General features: G+C 58.9%; 7 protein-coding genes and 1 non-coding gene across 8 annotated transcripts; 4 read left to right on the top strand and 4 right to left on the bottom strand.

Moving 5' to 3' along the window:
- The first annotated feature begins 174 nt into the window (after positions 1 to 174).
- Positions 175 to 874, top strand: MYCTH_2301876 (uncharacterized protein). The gene is made up of 2 exons (XM_003661893.1): positions 175 to 292; positions 365 to 874. Exons 1-2 carry the CDS (start codon positions 284 to 286, stop codon positions 521 to 523), a joined length of 168 nt encoding a protein of 55 aa, XP_003661941.1. The 5' UTR covers positions 175 to 283; the 3' UTR covers positions 524 to 874.
- A 690-nt stretch (positions 875 to 1,564) lies between these two features.
- MYCTH_2301875 (uncharacterized protein) lies at positions 1,565 to 4,013 on the top strand. Its single transcript, XM_003661892.1, has one exon. The coding sequence runs from the start codon at positions 1,668 to 1,670 to the stop codon at positions 3,486 to 3,488; it is 1,821 nt and encodes a 606-aa protein (XP_003661940.1). The 5' UTR covers positions 1,565 to 1,667; the 3' UTR covers positions 3,489 to 4,013.
- A 473-nt stretch (positions 4,014 to 4,486) lies between these two features.
- Positions 4,487 to 6,194, bottom strand: MYCTH_2059186 (uncharacterized protein; the record flags this gene model as incomplete). Its single annotated transcript, XM_003661891.1, has 3 exons — positions 4,487 to 4,951; positions 5,051 to 5,582; positions 5,689 to 6,194. The coding sequence occupies 3 exons, from the start codon at positions 6,192 to 6,194 to the stop codon at positions 4,487 to 4,489; spliced, it is 1,503 nt and encodes a 500-aa protein (XP_003661939.1).
- Positions 6,195 to 7,919: 1,725 nt separating this feature from the next.
- Positions 7,920 to 8,014, top strand: MYCTH_t71. Its single transcript has one exon. It is a non-coding gene; the product is annotated as a tRNA-Ile (tRNA).
- A 568-nt stretch (positions 8,015 to 8,582) lies between these two features.
- MYCTH_2301873 (uncharacterized protein) lies at positions 8,583 to 10,653 on the bottom strand. The gene is made up of 5 exons (XM_003661890.1): positions 10,460 to 10,653; positions 10,040 to 10,378; positions 9,635 to 9,918; positions 9,440 to 9,564; positions 8,583 to 9,340 (listed from the first exon to the last, which is right to left on the bottom strand). Exons 2-5 carry the CDS (start codon positions 10,311 to 10,313, stop codon positions 8,602 to 8,604), a joined length of 1,422 nt encoding a protein of 473 aa, XP_003661938.1. The 5' UTR covers positions 10,314 to 10,378; positions 10,460 to 10,653; the 3' UTR covers positions 8,583 to 8,601.
- A 1,129-nt stretch (positions 10,654 to 11,782) lies between these two features.
- Positions 11,783 to 13,890, bottom strand: MYCTH_2301869 (glycoside hydrolase family 43 protein). Its single transcript, XM_003661889.1, has one exon. It carries the CDS (start codon positions 13,717 to 13,719, stop codon positions 11,824 to 11,826), a length of 1,896 nt encoding a protein of 631 aa, XP_003661937.1. The 5' UTR covers positions 13,720 to 13,890; the 3' UTR covers positions 11,783 to 11,823.
- Positions 13,891 to 14,319: 429 nt separating this feature from the next.
- MYCTH_78796 (hydrogenase/reductase-like protein) lies at positions 14,320 to 15,576 on the bottom strand (the record flags this gene model as incomplete). The annotated part of the gene is made up of 2 exons (XM_003661888.1): positions 15,137 to 15,576; positions 14,320 to 15,032 (listed from the first exon to the last, which is right to left on the bottom strand). Exons 1-2 carry the CDS (start codon positions 15,486 to 15,488, stop codon positions 14,320 to 14,322), a joined length of 1,065 nt encoding a protein of 354 aa, XP_003661936.1. The 5' UTR covers positions 15,489 to 15,576.
- Positions 15,577 to 17,345: 1,769 nt separating this feature from the next.
- Positions 17,346 to 18,238, top strand: MYCTH_2078222 (uncharacterized protein; the record flags this gene model as incomplete). The annotated part of the gene is made up of 2 exons (XM_003661887.1): positions 17,346 to 17,662; positions 17,737 to 18,238. Coding segments are annotated over exons 1-2 (714 nt in total), but the record flags the coding sequence as incomplete, so codon positions are not given.
- Positions 18,239 to 18,865: the final 627 nt, after the last annotated feature.

Genomic DNA, 18,865 nt, shown 5'->3' with positions numbered 1-18,865 from the left:
AGGGAGTAGTGGGTATCGGAATGCTTGGTGGGTTTGCTTGGTGGGTCTGGCTTGCTTGGCGCCTGCAACTACCCGGCCGAAACACAGATACGCGTGCTGTGTGGGAAGGGAGGGGCCCCCTGGATCAGCGGCCCAAAACGGCTAAACAATTTCGCGAACACCTGTAACGTCAACGCAGTTCATGCGCTTGAGGAAGGCTACCTTATTAGGTACCTAATAATCGGCCAGCAAAGTCGCCGCTCCGCACCGTCGCGACTTGCTCCGAGATGCACCCAAGGACGCCATGGATTTTGTAAGTAAATTGAATGCTGACCGAAGCCCTGCACCCGCTAATTCGCATATGCCGCGGGCATCTCTTCTGTAGTGGTCGCGCCTCTTAGCACACACGCCGCTGTCGTCGGCCAACTCCCGGAAGGACTTTGCCAAAGATCCTGCCCGTCGCCTGCACCGCTTCGAGAAGGAGTACAGCCAGCTGCTGGTGAGCATGGACTGCCTTACAAAGAACCCGCCAGACAGACAGTAAGACAGACCAAGCTGACCTCTCCAGCACGCATGGCGCAGTTCTTCCAATCTCGCCCACGACAATGAAGCTGCCGAATACATCGAGATCCGCCTCCAGGAGCTGACGAACCTCCTGAACGATGAGTCTCGCCGACCGCTGCCCCACCCCTGCATTGCCTTCGCCGCCGCCAAGCAGGTCTACATCCCGGTGGCCAAGATCGCCCTCAGCTCCTTCAATGAGTGGGTCATCAAGGAGGCCGTCCTCTTCTTTGCGAGCCTGGTCGAGAGCGAGGAGGAAGCCTTTGTGGAGAAGGAGACCTTTGCGGCCAGTCTGACGAACCTGCTGGTCCGCATAACGGGCGCCAACAGCCTCCGGCTCGGCACTGATACCGAAGCCCGCGTCGTCGAACTAGCCTTCAACATCACCACCAAGATCCGCCTCGACCCGGGAATCCTGACTGCCTGGTTTAAGTCTCAACAGAAGGGGAAGCCGGACTCGAGGCAGCTGGACCACCGTGAGAAGTTTGCGGGAAGGACACAGAAGCAGGACTTCCCCCTCTTCTACCTGCTGATGGACTACATCCACCACGAGGGCAAGATTGGCGACTTTGCGAGGACCGGTCTGCTCTACATCATCGAGGCTGCTTCGAGCTCGGTCCTGCTGGAACAATGGATCGTCGAGAGCGACCTCTCGACCCTGATGGCCACTGGCTTGGGGGCTCTGTATAGTCAACTGAGCCGCAAGCTCGTCATCGACCATCCGCCCAACGAACTTCCCCCCATCCTCGCCTTCTCGGACTACCAGCACCCCAAGTCCAACTACGAAGTCGTCAGCTCCTGCTCCCTTCAGTTCCAATCCCACCTGGATACTTTTCTCTCCCACCTTCTCTTCTGGCAGGATGTCTTGAATTACTGCAGGTCGGTCGAGGTCAAGTCAACCCTGCTGGAGCATTTCCAGGTCATCTTTCTGCAGCAATTATTGTAAGTCACGAACCCCCCCCTTTCTTCTTTCTTTTTTTTTCCTCCCGTGCTTGGCACCGTCGTTTTTCTCACACTAGCCGGTCAGGTACCCTTCTCTGCTCGAGTCATCAGACGTCGACGGCGGTTCATCCGTTGCCGTTTTGACGTATCTTCGCCGCATCCTGGAGTCACTGGACCACCCCGATATGGTTAATCTTATCCTCCATTACCTACTCGGTCTGCCCGACATTGTTGGATCAGTCAGCTCCGACACGGGAGACGTTGTGAGCGCCGCCCGCAAGCGCAAGTCACTCGACCTAGCCACCATGATGGCCTCCAAGAACGAAACCGCTGCGGACCCGTTGCTCTTCAACCTGGTGGACCTCATCCTCGCTTGTCTCCGGTCGCAGAACAATCAGACGGTCTACGTCACCCTTCAGCTAGTGTCGGTGATCCTTAAGAGGCATCATCGATACGCCGTCATCACTTTGCTGTACACGGAAGGCGTCCTCGGCGATTCACATCATCGGACGTTTGGTGCTCACCAGCAAGAGGTGGAGTACCTAATGTCCTTGGCTGGGAGCATTGGGGGACAGGACAATTTTGACGAAATCTACGACAGCATCCTGAAGGACACGCTGGTGCGGCTGGAGAACCATCCGTGCTCCATCAAGCTGGTCACGCCCAAGACATCAACCTACAACCACAAATTGCCCGAGGTCCCAGATACCCTTCCCGGCGCCCCCCGAGACGTCCGGTCTCACACCCTTCACCCGAGCGACCCGTTGCTTAACATCGTGCTGGACCGTCTTGAAACCTTCTTTATCAACCCCGTCGACACAAACCTCGCTTTGACGGAAGCCATCTTTGATCTCGCCGCTTGCGGCTTCATGCATCTGGAAGGCTGGTTCATGCGGAGCCCGTCAAGCTACGTCTACGAAGAAGACGACGGCGGCCCGCCGTTGCCCGATCCGCCGTTGGACCACGACTCTCAAGAGTACATCGAGTACAAGCAGATGCAGGCGATGCAAGAGTCCCGCCGCCGGCCGAGGTGGGTTCCGTCGAGCCTACCTCGCCTGCTCAAGATACTGCAGAAGCTCTGCGACCAAGTCGCGGCTTACCGAGAGACCATCCCGCGCTTCGACGACCTGCTCCAGCAGCGCCGCGAGGCCTTTCAGATTGCCGACTGCGCCAGCCAACCTCTCCCACTTCACCCCCCGAGGGTCAGGACTCCGGCCTCCCATTCTTCGGCGGCCACGCCCGGCACCGAACGGGCCGGGTTCTCCCCCGACGAGGGCCGTAATCCGTCTCGAGAACGGCCTTCCGGTCTCGAAGGCTTTGCTCAGCGCATCCTGTCCGAGCTCGGCACGCCCACCCGCTCCGGCAGCCCGCGAGGCCGGAAAGAAGCGAAGCGAGTTCCCTCCGATCGTTCGGCCCCCGTATCCCTTCCGTCCCCGGCCGCGCCGCCGCATCTATCAACACCACAGGTCGGCCGGCCCATGCCGCCGGGAATCCCGTCCTCATCCAACAACATGCCCGCCGGCGGCCCGTGGGATAGCAGCGGCCGGCCCGACGGCTTGGCAAGCCAAGCCAGGGCCTTCCAGGCCGTTGATCAGAGCATCCTCGCCAGGAAGGTGGGAATCCCCGAAACCAGGCCCGTCAGCCTCGACTTTGACAGACAGCGCACCGCTGGCGGGGTGTCGTCAGCGGACGAGAAGCAGGCGGCCGACGAGGAGGAAGCCAAGGCGGAAGAGGGCGGCGGCGAGGACGCGCTGCTGGCGCCGTCGGAAGACGGCGAGCAGTCGGACGATGGAGACAACGGCGGCGGCGGCGGCGGCGGCGGCGGCGGTGGCGTCGGCGGGGAAGGCGACGCCGGTACCGGCGAGCCGGGAACGCCGACTGCGGACCGGACCGTGTCGGTGTCGCACGTCCTGACCAACACGATCGTGCTGCAGGCGTTTCTGTTTGAGCTGGCCAGCGTCGTGCAGGTCAGGGCCGGGCTGTTTGACGAGGTGCGGTTTGCCTAGGCGGCGGACGAGGACGAGGACGAGGGAGACGACGACGATGACGAAGACGAAGACGACGACGATGATGAGGATGATGATGCCGTGGTGGGGATGCAGGATGACGGCCCGAGCCGGGACGCGTCCCCTGTGACGGATGATATGAGTGGGGAGAGGGACTGGCTTGGCCCGGCTTTTGAGGCAACGGAGGTCTTGAGAAGACTCTTCGCGCTGTGGTAGAAATTTTGGCGCAGCCCGGTCCCTGTCAAGGCAAGTCGATCAAGATTACCTATTCAAGAAGCGGTGCGGTTCACTTGGGCTCTCTTTTGTGAGAGAGAGAGAGAGATGAGACCTGCATTGCTTTGGTGTTAGCTGGATTGTTAGCATCTTTGTTGGCCCTGAGCACTCAGCTATATCGTTTGTTAATCAGGCATCGAACAAGGCGATTGCGTGTGATAGTCGTGGGAACGGAAGGCCCAGGGAGTGGGGGTTTGAGACCGCTAGCAGAACTCCCAGAAATTCTTAACTTTGTTTTCTACTTCGCCCGGCCGAAACATTCGCGTTGCGAGTTGCAACAAACTCGAAATTGCAACGGCTCCCGGCTTTAATATACAGCACCGGGATACTGGAACATCATTTGGCGCGTGAATCGACCAGCCCATTCATTGTCATGGTCCAGCAGCCGAATTCCTTTAATATCTTTCGTCAACATTTTTTTCATAAGTATTACTGTTGAACAAGGGGGAAGAGGAAAAAGGTAAATTTCATGTATCCCAACCCCAGGCCGTGCATTCATCCCAGGCTGATGCTGTCTCTCTCCTGAGGTCCCCCCTCCTCATCTCATCTCCGTCTGTCTGTTCGTTCGTCCGTCCGTTTCGCCGTCTCCCCCTTCCCCCTTGGCTGCAATACCGGACCAAGCCCTGCTGGCCGGCCAGCTGATTTGCTCTACTATCATCACGATCATCACCATCATCACCATCATCACCAGCATCACCATCATCACCAGCATCATCATCACCATCCTACGCCGGCAAGATGCCCTGCGGGTAGTGGAACAGGTCGTCCGGGTCGACGTCCTTCTTGATGGCCCGCAGGCGAGCGAGGTTGGGGCCCCAGTACCTGGCCTTGGCGTCGTCCTGGGAGAGGGACGGGTTGGGGTAGTTGACGTACATGCCCCAGTCGTCGGGGTCGAAGCCGGCGGTGACGGCGGCGGCGAAGTTGTCCATGAGGGCGGCGCCGTCGGCGGGGAACTCGCCGCGGTCGGCGCGGTCGTAGAGCAGGAACATGAGGAGCGAGTCGCGGTGCGCGTACGCCGTCGACCGGGGGGCCACCGACACGGCCGAGTTCTCCCCGCCGTGTAGGTCGATCTGCACGTGCCAGCTACGCGTGTTGTTCTTGGCCGGCCCGAACCAGTACCCCACGAACGCGCGCAGCCGGTCCTCGTCCAGTGGGCCCGTGTAGAGGCTCGTCGAGTGGAAGGTCTCGTGCTGGAGGGAGGATGGATCAGCATGGAGGCGAAAAAGGGAAAAAAAAGAAAAAACCATGAGGGGGGAAAGAAAAGTGAGAGAGTAATAGTAGTTAGTTACCTCCTCGTGGCCGTGCCCCTGGTCGAGGTTGGAGCCGCCAAAGTGCTTGAGCTGGTCGAGCCAGCCGCCGGTCTGGGCCAGGGCGAGGGTCGCGTTGGCCTGGTCGAGGAGCGGGGCGAGGGTGTGGTGGAGGGCGGCGTCGTCGCCGTAGTAGAGGCCCTCGAGGTTGACGAAGCGGTTGGCGATGTAGAGGCGCATGTTGAGCTCGGCCGGCATCGTCTTGGCGTACTCCTGGACGGCGGCGAGGCCGGCCAGGGCGCGGTCCTCGGTCGGCCACTGCGCGGTGGCGACGAAGTAGGTCAGGTTCTCGGGCGGCTCGAACGTCTTGAAGCGGAACTCGGTCACGACGCCCATCGAGGACCCGGCGCCGCGCAGGGCCCAGAAGAGGTCCGGGTTCTCCGTCTCGGAGCACTCGACCACGCTCGCGTTGGCCAGCACCACGGTCGCGCCCACCATCCAGTCGAGCGCGAGGCCGTGCGTGTGGGAGCTCATCCCGTAGCCGCCGTGCAGGACGTGTCCGCCGACTCCGACGCTGCTCGGGGTGGAAGGGAGGAGGAGGAGGAGGAAGAATTCCGGTCAGCCGACCCGTCCCCCCTCAAGAAAAGAGAAAGAGAAAATCATAAAAAAAAAAAACCTACCCGGGGCACGTGCCGTGGCTGATGGCCCTCTTGCCCTGGTCCCAGAGCTCGACGGCGAGGTGGCCGAGGCGGGCGCCGCCCTCGACGGTGGCGATGCCGGTTTCGTCGTCGAGAACGACCCGGTTCATGCGGCTCATCTCGATGACGAGGTGGCCGTCCTCGCCGCCGAGGCCGAAGGAGGCGTAGCTGTGGCCGCCGCACTTGGCCGTCGCCTTGACGCCGAGCCGCGCCGCGCAGGCGACGGCGTCCCGCACGTGGTCGGCCGTGCCGGCCGCCGCCACCGCCGCGGGGGTGTAGTTGAGCCGCAGGTTGAAGGACGAGACGTCGATCGCGTACTCCGCCGTCCCCGCCATGTCGACCGGCACCCCGGCCTCGGTCAGGCACTCGGTCAGCCGGTCCGTCTGGTTGCCGCCGCCGCCGAACCGGTGATGGAGGCGCGACCCCTGCGAGGCCACTGCCAGCCCCAGGAGGCCGCCGAGCCGGAGGGAGCCGCCGAGCGGGTGCATGAGGCGGTCGCTGCGCGCGAGCGTGCTTAGGTTTTGGATTATAATTATGCCGAGGTCTTTAGGGGGATAGCGAGCCGAGAATAAGTCAAACACTAAGATAAACTAGAGGCAGGACTTGGAGAGAGAGAAAAACAAGGAGAGTGCGCGGTGCAGGCCTTGATATCTATTTCGACCACGGGGACTGAGGCAGGTTCTGCAGAGGCTGTGATAATTAATAGTGGTGCATCGGACCGCCGTTCGGGCACTTCCTCGTCCTCCTGCGGACAATAGTATGTATGTATGTATGTACATGTCCGCGCACCGCGGAGAGAGAGCAACCATGGGCAGGAGGTTGAGCTGAGAGCACTGCGTAATGAAGAGTGAAATTTGCTTGGGGGAAACCAAAAAGGGGAAGAGGGACGGGAGTGCGGTTCAGAAGTGATCTAGTGTAGATGTCAGACCGCGCTTAATTACTGCGAGTCTGGAGACGATCTTCAGAAGCGCACCTTGCCGAGCTCGCGGGGCGGCCGCTGGCCCACACCAGACAGGGAGGATTATCCGAAAGGCGGTCTTATCGACGGCTTGTCGGGAAGTAATATATATATACACTGCGTCGTCTAAGTCCCTGTGTGAACCTGTTCGCCAATAATTACTGCTTGATGACAGGAAATGGGGTTGCTCGCTCGAGGTTTGCCGAGTAACTACTATGTCCCTGGCCAATGTGCCCGCCCCAACCCCAGTCGTCTATCCCACTTTCGCATTGCATTTTCTCCCTTCCCTCTATCATTCTTTTTTTTTTTTTTTTTTTGGGGGGGGGGGGGGGAGCCGTGTGATGGCAGACAATCAATAACCACCCCGGTAGTGCAGCGAGTACACGGCCATGCCGAGCTTGTGTTGCCTGACGGACCCGGTAAAGACGCCGCAGGATCCTACGGAATGTTCGAAGACTCTTCGTTGCCGACGGCCATTGAGGTGCCGCCATGTTGGTGCCACTCGGCTGAAATGTGTACACTATGTACGGAGTACGCACGCAGCAAATTAGTGCTGCCTGTCCCTCTTGCTTTCTTTTACGATTTGTTCTCTCTCGACCCATTTTGCCCTGTACTTTTCAGGGCGGGATGTAATTAAGGCCCTGTGGCGCTATTTAGGATCGCGGGCATAATTATTACCATGGTATAATTGTTGCACGCGGCCTGAAATTATACGGCGTGGAGCCTCCGAGACCGCGGATGCGGCCGCGCCCCCGGTAATACCGGGGGAGGGACTTCGTTAGCGTGTGCTATGTATGGACGTTCAACTCCGTGCCTGGAAGAGAGTCGCTGTTGCGGCCAGATCCGGTGAAGCCGGCCGGCACATTGTCGATCTCGTGGAAGATGCTGCACCGAGTCGCTACTTAATAAATACACTAAGCGGCCACGGCCCCCGTGAAACCGTTTCTCTGTGTGGGGTGTGGGGGTTCCGGCAGGCCAAGGGTGCGCCAATCAGCCTGCCCGGCTCAAACCGGCACTGGATGAGCGGCGGATTTAGCCAGGAAAGATCAGGGGAAAGAAGAAGAAGGACCGAGTCCGACGAGTCACTAGCCCGGAGACCGGCTCTGCTTTCCGACAGCGATTGCCCTTATCATTCGCTTAAAGCGCAGTTTAGCGCACTTATTGACTACGGAGCCCCGAGCTCAAGATTCCAGCCCAACCACTGAAATCACTTGAGCACAGTGGGCGACACGCACCGCCAACCAAGAAGCGATAAGCCCGATTAGCTCAGCTGGTTAGAGCGTCGTACTAATACCGGTTCCACCCGTATATGGTATGCGAAGGTCAACAGTTCAATCCTGTTATTGGGCATTCACTTTTGCAGTTGTCCTGTCCTCGTCTAATTGTCAACCGTCAGAGAGCATGGGCGATGTTTTTTGCTGAGAGGCGAGGGTATGGGAACCTTGCGGATCCCACCGATGTAGTCCACCGATGTAGTGGTCTATTGATTGAACAATAATTATGTGTTCATTGTATGTCGTTGTGGGTACTATGGTTGTTCGATTCTCTTTACTTATCAGCCCTTGCCTCCGCTCCAGCAAAATGTCCAAGTTTACACTTGCCCGTTTGCACAAAATTTCAGATATCTCTCCTCCAGTCTTTTTTGAGACTCCTTGTTCCCCGGGCAATTGTGGGCCGAAGTGCGGTAGTGGAGGTCGATGACAAAGTGTGGCCGGGTTTGGGTGCCCTTATAATAGCCCACCATCCTGGCCGTGGTTCCCTAACGGGAGCCGGTTCTCCATTTTGGTTCCGATACAAAGAGACAAAAAATGTCTGGTTTGAGAAGGTGAGAGCAGAGCTGAGAAACTGCAGCGTTGATCACACTCAAAAGGCCGTCGATGTAAGTCAGCCGCAGTTCTAGCGCGATAATTCCTGCCCAAGGTAATTACGTTCTATTGTCATATGAATGCTCTGTCAGGCGCGCATGGTGACATGCTGGTACAATCTGGCAGGTCTGGCGGTTCAGGGTGATCCGGCGCCCTGAAAATGGCGTCCCAGTGAGGTCGGAAGATAGCCTCGACCTTTTGGGTATCCAACCACAGGACACCCTTGACACGGGCAGAGACGTGGTCCCAGCTGCTGAGCTGTAGCGTGTTGGCGGTAGCCGCCGCCCTTCCCACGAACCAGGGGTAATGAGGAGTGCGGTTCGCCGCTGCCAGGCCGACTGTGAGAAACCAGACATCTACGGAATCGTGGCTCTGTTGTGGTCTCCGAAGCCGGAGGCTCTCGGTAAACCTGTGAAGGATGCGGTTGAAGATTACAGCATGTGTGAAGTAGGTTGGCCCCTGGACCATGAACATGTAGAGGATGGTTGCGTAGCGGACGCATTCGGTGAGTGGTGATGTCTGGCTCGCCCTGTCGTCAGCCGGAGGGAGGAGCCGGTGTATGACGAAGCATGCCAGGTCATGGAGCACGGTGGCAGTGAGCGGCGTCTGCTGTGCCCTTTGGAAGACGCTGCGCAGACGCAGAAAGGCCTGCTTTACTCCATCGTCGACGTCGAGATTTTGGAGCTCAAGCGGGACTTCGCAGATTGCCGGCGAGCCCAACTGCCATTCAGGAATAGGGGGTATGCCATTTCCGACACCCGTATCGTCCTGGGTCTCGAATTGAGGGTGGCCCATGATGAGCATGGAGACCCTGCAGGCATAGAAGTGTGTGTTGCCCGGTGTAAGCATGTGCATGTTGGAACGTCGACTACTTAATTTTTTTTTTTTTTTTTTGGGAGACAATACTCACCAGCTGACCATCCTCGCGGTAAGTGGGCTGGTCTGCCTCACCGAGTTGATACCGCCCCTCAGGTGGATCAGTCGTTTCGCTCCATCAACATGCATCTCGGCAACCCGAGTATTACCCTTTCCGAACTGTGGCGCAGTCAGTGTCAGCAGACATGTTGGTTCCAGTGCTGCGCGAAGTTGAAAAGAGGAAGCCCACCTCGATGGTGGCGAGGGTGATGACGGAGTTCAGGGTCCCGTCTTGCACGGCAAGGGATGCGTCCTCGACCTTGCGGCGGAGTAAAGCGACCGAGTCGGCCATGAGGAGATCCGAAGTGTGGAAACCCTTCTGGGCTAGCAACTCCTCGTCGAGGGATGCCGTCTGCAATGACACATGAAAGAGGGCCGGGTCGCCAAGGGCTATTGGCCACCACGATACCAGGAAGGGGTTGGAGGTCGGGTTTAGATCGAGGGGGTAGTACTGGAAAGCAATCTTGTGGAGGACTGGCACTGGTCAGGCCACTAAGAAGAGACCAGCGAGGAACCCCCCCCTCCTCGAGGACCATCCGGAGTGACCGGAGCCCGATGGGAGTTTTCCGATAATTGGTCAGCGGCGGAGACTTACAGCTGTGGATAAGGCGCTGGACGTGTTCTCGGGGTAGCCTCGTAGGCGGGTACGACTCGAAGGGGTCGACTGGTGGGAACCTGTAGCCCGTCAAAGGGCCGCAAGAAGGGGTAAGCGACGCCGATGGCGGATTAGCCGCCGCATTCAAGGGCTCGTTGGCGTAGACACACTCGAGGTTGCGCTTGGCGCAACGGGAGCAACACGGCGTGCCCAGGTCGCAGCTCTGCTTGGCTCTTGCGCAAGACGCGCAAGAACGGCGGAGCGTTCGCCGCATCTCGATCCGCTGCCAACTCGGCAGTACCTTGACGGCGAGCAAAGTACGTCTGGATGGCGGTGACACTAGTAGCAGTTTAGTTACCCTGTACTCCGTACGCAGGGTCCCTCGTATCGCGCGCGCCTGTGAATAATTAAGGTATATACCTATCGATTATCGATGATGCAAATTGGCCTTGGCAGATCTTCTAAGTTGTGGATGCTCCACTGCCAATGCTGAGATTGGCGCTAAAGCGCTTGCTCGAGGTGGTTTGAGACTTGCAATTGATAACTGGTTAGAGGAGATCTTGAGACAAGTTGGGAAACGGGCACTAATCCGACCCCTCGGAAATTCAAGTTTGGTTCGATTGTAAGGCGAGTGGAATTCAGAAGGCAGTGTAGGCCCGGAAGAGAAGGGGGAACAGATCGAAGCAGTCCACTAAGCCTAAACAGGACTAGACTCCGGCTGCCCCAGAAAACACAGTTCGCAGGAAGGCAGAGTGATGCAGTGTATGTCCGTAGTGATTGCACAACGTCAGTTGTCAAGAACCAATCTCCACTTTCAACAACCAATAGCGAGGAAGTTATCGAGGAGTTACTCTGTAGTGTAGTCCGCACGCAGCAGTGTACTCTTTATGTATCATGTCATTACGGGTTATTACCTTCGGGAGGCTCGGAGCGAATTTCGATAAAATCCTCAGCACATACATTCGATTCTACGTTCCTCTTGATTTTCCGAATTGCACGATATTTCGCCTGCGAATTTTCCTCGAAGACGATGAGGATTCTCGACGGGGCGGAGACCGAATCGTCTTGAAAGCCGTTCTTCTCTTGGACTGCTTCCGGATTGATATGAATCATCATTGGGACCACTCTACACCGTCAGTCTCCACGCCCCGAAAAGATGCGCAAAGTTGAGAGTAAGTGCCTGGATCACCTTGGCAAGGTAGGTATGGTAAGGTACGCAGAGAGAGGCGCCCTTGAAGGCATCATTCTCATCCCGAACTTTTCAATTGTTTGATTCCGATTTAACCACGCCAACACTCTCATCCTAGGCGCTTCGGTAACAACAGAACCTGTGTGCAGGTTGCCGTGGCGGAAGACGTAGCTCTGCCCGCCCGCCCCAGCCCGCTTCTGGGCCGGCCAGCGGGTCTCCGGGTCGTCCTCCATGATCCACAGGGGCGGGATAACGACGCCATTTAGACCCGGCGTCCACCTTGGCTGTTCGCGACGAAGAGGTCAAGAACCCGACAGCATCCGGAGATCAGGTCGCTTCATCTCCTCGGTTGACGATTCTCGAATGAAAAGAGGGATGAGAACTCACGCGATCCGAGCCACCATTGGACGCAACCAACCCAGAGTTGTCTTGGGTTATTCAGGACACCGGAACAAGGGACAGTTGACGGCCCTAGCTAGAGTAGACGGCGATCACCACCAGCTACCATTATAACTGTGATCAATCAACAATGCATTCACTTCTAAGAGCTGACAGCAAAGAATAGGTTTTTACATCGTCATATTCATTGACCCTCTTAACCAACAAACCTGCTTCTCTTGGCGGCTTTGCCGTTGCCGTTGCCGTTGCCCTTGCCTTTACCGTTCCCTTTACCTTTACCCTTGCCCTGGCCCTCGTCGGGCGGGACGAGATCGGTCTCGGTGTAGAACTGGCCCTCGCCCGTGTACCTCCACCGGGTGAAGTAAGCGTCGGGCGTGCCGGCGGGGCAGTCGATGCCCTCCCCGGCCCCGTTGCAGGTGGCGTAGACGCCGAGCAGGGTGCCGACGAAGGAGCCGGAGCCGCCGCTGAGCAGCTCGGCCGGCGCGGTGCCGACCTCGATCCGGGTCCGGTCCGGGTCCGGGTCGGACGCCAGCATGGCCGCGAACCGGTACGAGCTCGGGTCCTCGGCCGCCATCCGGATCTCCAGCCGGACCCGGACGACGCCGTCGCCGCCGTCACCGCCGTCGTCACCGCCGTCACAGCTGCCGACCTCGGTCCACTCCTCCGGCACCGCGGTATCGCGGACGTGGCCCGACGCGTTGAAGCGGAGCCGCAGCTGGCCGCCGTCGAGGCGGACCAGGCCGAGCTGCAGGTTGGCGAGCTGGGTCAGGAACGCGGTCACGCCGGCCTCCTGGCCGTCCGCGTCGGGCGCGAAGGCCAGGTCGACGCTGAAGGTGAAGAGGCTGTCGGTCTGGCGGCGCCCCACGAAGGAGACGGCCCTGGCGGCCGGCTCGGCGCCCCCGGGCCAGCCGTCGAGCCGGTTGCGCCCCAGCGCGACGCGGAGCCCGCGCGCCGTGGTCGCGAAGGCGCCCTCGCGCGGGACCCGCCAGTGCACCAGGTTCCGCGGCATCGCCTCCTCCCCCGCCTCGGCTCCCCCCCCGGCAAAGTCGTACACGTCCGGGTCCGCGTTGAAGGGCCCGTCGCCGGGCAGGTCGCGCGTCGGCGGCGGCAGCGGCCAGCCCGACATGGCGCCGCGCACGGGCTGCAGGACCGGCCAGTCGCCCTCGCGCCAGGTGACGGGGAACAGCACGGTCTCGCGCCCCATCGGGTAGACGCGGTACTCCGGGCCGGAGCGCGTGGCCAGGGCGACGCCCCACCAGTTGCCGGCGGCGTCCTGGAAGAGGTCGCCGTGGCCGACCGTCTGGAAGTACTCGTCCGTGCCGCGGTTGGTCAGGATCGGGTTGTGCGGGCAGGAGACGTAGGGCCCCGTCAGCCGGTCGCTGCGGGCGATGGTGATGGCGTGGTCCTCGGCCGTGCCGCCCTCGGCGATCATGAGGTAGTAGTGGTCGGCGCGGCGGTAGATGTGCGGGCCCTCGGGCCACACCCCGCCCGTCCCGTTCCACAGCGGCACGGGCGGGCCGATGGCGCCCGTGTCGAGGTCCATGCGCTGCACCTGCACGCCCTGCGTCGCCACGTAGGCCGTCCCGTCGTCGTCCCAGAACAGGTCCGGGTCGATCTTGGGCGCGGCGAAGGTCAGGGCGTCGCTCCAGGCCGCGTCGTCGAACGGGTCCGTCGCCCGGAAGAGCACGCCGGCGTCCCTGCCGCCGACGCCCAGGTACTCGCAGATGACATAGAAGACGCCCTCGCGGTGCCGGATCGTCGCCGCGTACATGCCCTCCTGCTGGCCCTCCGTCGCCCAGCTGTACCCGGGCAGCTGGGACTCGCGGTTCCACACGTGGCTGACGTGCTTCCAGTTGATCAGGTCCCGGGACGCGTAGATGGGCAGGCCGGGGAACGAGATGAAGGTCGACGTCACGCAGTAGAAGATCCCCTCCACCTGCACGCACGACGGGTCCGAGTGCCACCCGGGGAGGATCGGGTTGTAGTAGGTCGAGTTCGCGGCCGCGCCGGCTCCCACTCTCGCCACCGCCGCCGCCGCCGCCGCCGTCGTTCCCCAGGCCAGCGCCCCGGCCAGTCCCGACTTGAGTCTCATCATTATCATCGTGTCGTGAAGGGGGGTCGGGTTGGCGAGGAGGAGTGATCAATTCTCGAGAACGGATGATAAACCCCCTTCCTAGGGAACAGTGGCGCGGGAGAGGAAGGAAGAAAAAAAAAGGGTTCCCTTAACTTGAGCGAGTGAAGGAAGCCGTCGGTAGATTAATAAGATGATTATTTCAAGTGGCTACCTAGATACCTATCTACCTGATGTATGTACGAACATAAATACTTCCCAACCTCGCTGCGCGCATCGTCACCACGTGGGCGCCAAGACGACGATGGATCATGGTAGCGCTGTTGATCTTGCACTTGATTCGGGCGCATCGATACCAGGCGGCCGGTAAATATGCCGGTTAATTAAGAAAAATGTGACACCAGGTCGCACTGCCTGACAGCTTTGGGAAAGGACATTTATGGGGTTTTCCGGGGATTAATTATTAACAAAGTCCGCGAATCGCGGGCATGTTTGACACAGATTCTTATTATTAGTTCCCGTCCTCCTCGCGCCTGTATTGATCCTCCTCAACCCCTCCTCTCCAAAATAGCAGATCCATCCCGGACGCTGACCCGTATTATTAATAATTATCTACCTCGCTCATATAGACGTAGCCCCGGTGATGCGGACAAACTCCGTCTCGAGATCGGTCCACACCTTTTCGGCCGTGCCGTCCTTCCTCAACCCGTCGAGGAGGCGCTCGACCTTGGCCGGCGCGCTCTCGGCGTCCTGGTCGACCGAGTACACGCCGCTGCCGGTCTCGCCATCCGTCCCGCGCGCGACGGCGACCCCGGCCGGCAGCGGGACCCCGCTACCGTCGCCACCACCGCTCTCGCTGCCGCCGCCGTCGCCGTTAATATCGCGGGGCGGGAACCGGGCGCTCGTCGCCAGGAACAGGTGGCGCTCTCCCGACTCGTCGAGCGGGACGGCGATGAGCGGGGCGAGCAGGCCGAGGACGGCGTTGGCGGCAGCCAGGACGACGGCGGTGAGGCCGGTGGCGTCCCTCTGCCCGAGCGGAGTCTGGACGTAGCCCGGGTAGTCGTGGACGAAGGCGACGCCCGGGGCGCGGCGGGCGGCGACGGCCTCGAGGGCGAGCGTCGCGAGCGAGGCGACGTGGCCGCGCAGGGCCCGCACGGAAGCCCTGCGCCCCTGCATGTCGCCCGCGTCCACAAGGCCCTCCTTGGTGCCGGCGGCGACGGTGACGACCCGGCGCAGGCCGGTCGCGCGCTGCAGCAGCGGCAGGAGGTTGACGACGAAACGCATCCGGGCGTAGTAGGCCACGGCGGCAAAGTAGTGCAGGCCTTCGGCGGTCTCTGCCAGCAGACAATCATTAATTATTATTCGGTCTCATCATCATCATCTTCTTCTTCTTCTTGTCCTCCCGTTCCGCCCGGGGGAGAGGGGAGGGATCTCTCACCGTTTCCTCTCACTATCGTCCCCGTGCTCAGGAACAGAAGATTGATGGCCGACTCCTTGGCCCCAATTTCGCGGCAGACGTCGTCCACCGAGCGGAGCAGGCTGACGTCGACGCTGATGAAGTTGTACTCGCCCTCGGGATTGATCTTTTGCAGCTCGGCCCGCACCCGGTCGCCCGAGCCCTTGGACCGCCCGAGAAAGTAGATCCGGGGCTTCACGGCATGCTTGACAAACTGCTTCAGCGTGGCCTCGCCGATGCCGCTCGTCGCGCCGGCGAAGACGGCCACCAGGCCGGGGCCCAAACTCGTCCCGACTATGGAGTTGGAGGCTCGGATCTGATTTAGAGTAACCATGGCTTGTGGATCCCGAGAAAACTCGAGGGAGAGTTTCTCTCTGGGCTGCTAATGCAAATAGAAGGAAAGAGAAGGAGCTGTAATTATGCTTTGAGCCCTGGGGCGGTGATGTAATTACCAGGGAATTATAAGGTGATGTGGTGCAAACTGCGCCGTAGTGGCGAATGGGGCGAATTAATATTTAATACCTGAACTCGGCCTGCTTTAATGCGTTTGGTGAGAGGTGACGTGCAGATCGCCATGCGAACGGCGTTTTTTGTATACTGTGTTCTTTGTCGAAGAACCCACCTACGTGCAAATTGGTAATATGGTTCCTATCTTGTCGGGTCGGTTTGAGAACCCGAGCAGGGAACCGAACTATAAATTATGGAATGCGAATGGCTCGGTAGCCGTGCGATCAAAACGACCTGAGCTACGCGCACCACGCCACGCTACCTAAGGGAAGGCGCCCAGGCAGCCAAAGGCAACATGCCACACACGTTTGGGGAATGCCCGCAAACAAGATCCGCCCAGGCCTCCGCGAACTCATAGCCTGACTTGGCAAGCCTCGCGCCGAAGCCGCCTCCCCAAGATACCCTCTACCGAGCGCACTTCCACAAGATTCAGCGGAGTCGAGAAAGTGCATGAAAGAAGGTACGCATGTCGTCGGGGAGGCTGTTTCGAGGGCAATCTCCACGTGTGTGAAGCACGCCGGGCCTGTCAGGTACTGGGGCGAGGAGCAGGAGGGTCCAGGCCAACCAGCCGCGCTCCTTCTCTGCGGCGCTGTTCCCGGCAGCGATGCCAGATACCTATGTTTGGGAACGGTTCGACATGTTGCTGCGGACGTGGTCGCGATTTCGCAACCATTGTGGGCCGTGCCGGTACGATCCATGCTGGCGCGATGTGATCCAAAGTCAGCGTTCACGGCTGTTCCATGACGGCGCGCGAAATCTATTGGTGTTAGGTATGCAGCAAAGTCCGCCACGTTGGCCACGTGGGCTCTTCTTACCATGAGCGGACATTAAAGTATGCCGTTCGTTTGCCTGCTGTCATGCAAGACAGCTTGACCAATCATATATATAGCAAGTAACTTGGCCGGAACTGAACTCAATCGATGCGCAAGACCAACATCTGACTCCCCTCCCAAGCATGCAGAAACCTAGCAAAGACAAATGTATCATAATTAGCCTATGGTTGTGGTGTATCTACTCTCCTATGCGTTTTGTTCATGCGGCCAAGCCGGAGCGAGATTCCTAACGACGCTATTGCTTTGGTACAGTACGCAAGGTAATTAATACTTGGAATGAACCTACCTGACAACAAATAATTATTCCAACATGCAGGTACCTACCAATGCGGCGTGCCTACCTGGTTCTGACACCCCAACATTTGCAACACTAGAGAGCTAAGAGGTCGCACACATCTTTTTTCTGAGCCTGACTACCAGTTAGCTTCAAGAACTGATCCATCTTCATGAGGATCGACTTTGGAGTCCAAGGGTCGGTAGTACGGATGGATAATAATAGTGTGTAGTGTTTACGCAAACAGACAGCCAAACGCTGAATGGCTAGGATGTTCAAGGATTTCGACTTGATGAGGCGTCTTCGACCATTCAGACCGTTTAAATTCAGGTATCGTTGGCGTCAACCAGGGCACGACCTGCGTCATCCACAGTGCGTGCCATCACTGCACTCCGGCCAGACATTTCACCGCCAGTTATGCAGGACCCCCATTCTCGCTTTGACCAGGTGAACCGCGCCGCGTCAGGACCGGTCACAATTTTTTTCTTGGAAAGCGTAGTGCTGTTTCAGTTTTTTGTTTATTTTTTTTCTCGGGTTTCATTCTAGCTTCTATCTTGTGTCGCCGCCCCCGGCTGTTCGCTGTTCGCTGCCCGAAATCTCGCGATAATAATCACTGCAGTACGGAGTACCAGCCGAGCCAACTAGTGTGCCTTACCCTCTGAGTAATTACCTAATTAAGCAATGGAGTCCATGGAGCTGCCTCCTTTCCTTTCGAGCGAGCCCATGCAGGGCGAGCCGCCCTGTCGTTGGGCCGACTTTCTGTCGCCAAAACTTCGCCGTTTCCCCCGCGACGGGCAGCGAGTTCGCTGGGTGAAATTCCTCGGCCACGGTGCCGAAGGAATTGTATGTCGCGTTAGATTCGGTGATGACAACCAACATTTCGCGTTGAAAACGGTTCGTCATCCCATCAATGTCTCGAAAGGTCTCTCATCTGTTACGATTCTCTAACGGATTGGTGATCTGTCTAGTTCTTCTATACCGCGCCTCTCCCACTCTCCGCCTCCGACCGCTACGGCCTTGGGATGTGGTCCCTGGAGGGCGAGGCGCGGATGGTGGCCAGCCTGGAGCAGGTCTGCAGCGGGCTAAGGCAGGCATCCCATTCACCCGTTTTCGTGCCCAAGCAAAGGATCACTCGACTCGATGCCCTCTCCTCCCTCTACGCCTGCTCAGACGAGGGCCGGCAGTCGCGCGTCTTCGGCGATCTCCCGGAAGACCAAAAGGTTTCTCTCTCAGACATGTTCGCCTCCACCCGTGTCCGGCGCTGCTATGGATGGATTCGTCTTGGCGGGGAGGCCCTGATGCACCTGAACCGCCTGATCTCGTGGGACAAGCGGCTCGAGAGAAAGGGAGAGTTGATTCCCGCATTCTTTGAGCCCGAGAGGCACTACTACGGCATTGTGTACGAATATATACCACCAGCGACCCTGGAGGTCGATGCAGTGCAGCGTCAGATCGACTTCTTCTACTATGCCGGCTTCCATTCCTTCCAACCCGTCAACGTTGTCAACTGGCAGGGACCAGGCATCAAACTGGACTTTGGCGACTACAGCACCCCGGTCGATCCCAAGTGCGAAATGATTCACTACTTCTGGGCGCCGGCCAAAGCTTCGTATATTCTCGGATTGAACCCTCCTCACCCAACCTTAAGCGATGAAGAGGATGACGCACAGCATAAAACCGGGTTTTTCCGGGACACGGCCAATCTGGACAGATCAATGGCAGTGGAGACTGCTTACTGTTCGAAGTACTACGCGAGATGGAGGGGCAGTCAGTCTCCACCAGATGAAGAGCAGCTCGTAGCTGACATCCTCCAAGTTCACGGGCTGAGCGTTCCGCCAGAAATGATGCCCAAGGTCGTAAGGAATGCCTGGAAGCAGTATCTTCGCTCCAAAGAGCAGTACCTCAAGTGGCTTGTTGAGATTGGCCAAGGCCCCAAGCGGATAGGTACCTAGGCACGCAGGGCGGGCGAGAGATAATTATTCTGAGTTTTAATTATTGAGGGTCGCCTTTGGAGTCAGAATCTCATACGCCCCTCCACGCTTGTGGTTGCTTTCTGCCGCTCGGCCCCCTAATGTATTATTATCGCCTTATTTTGAA

The sequence above is a fragment of the Thermothelomyces thermophilus genome, chromosome 2 (assembly GCF_000226095.1).
Source record: "Thermothelomyces thermophilus ATCC 42464 chromosome 2, complete sequence".
Taxonomy (NCBI): Eukaryota; Fungi; Ascomycota; class Sordariomycetes; order Sordariales; family Chaetomiaceae; genus Thermothelomyces; species Thermothelomyces thermophilus.
Note: the sequence above shows the minus strand (reverse complement) of the source record. Positions and strands in the feature narration are given on the sequence as shown.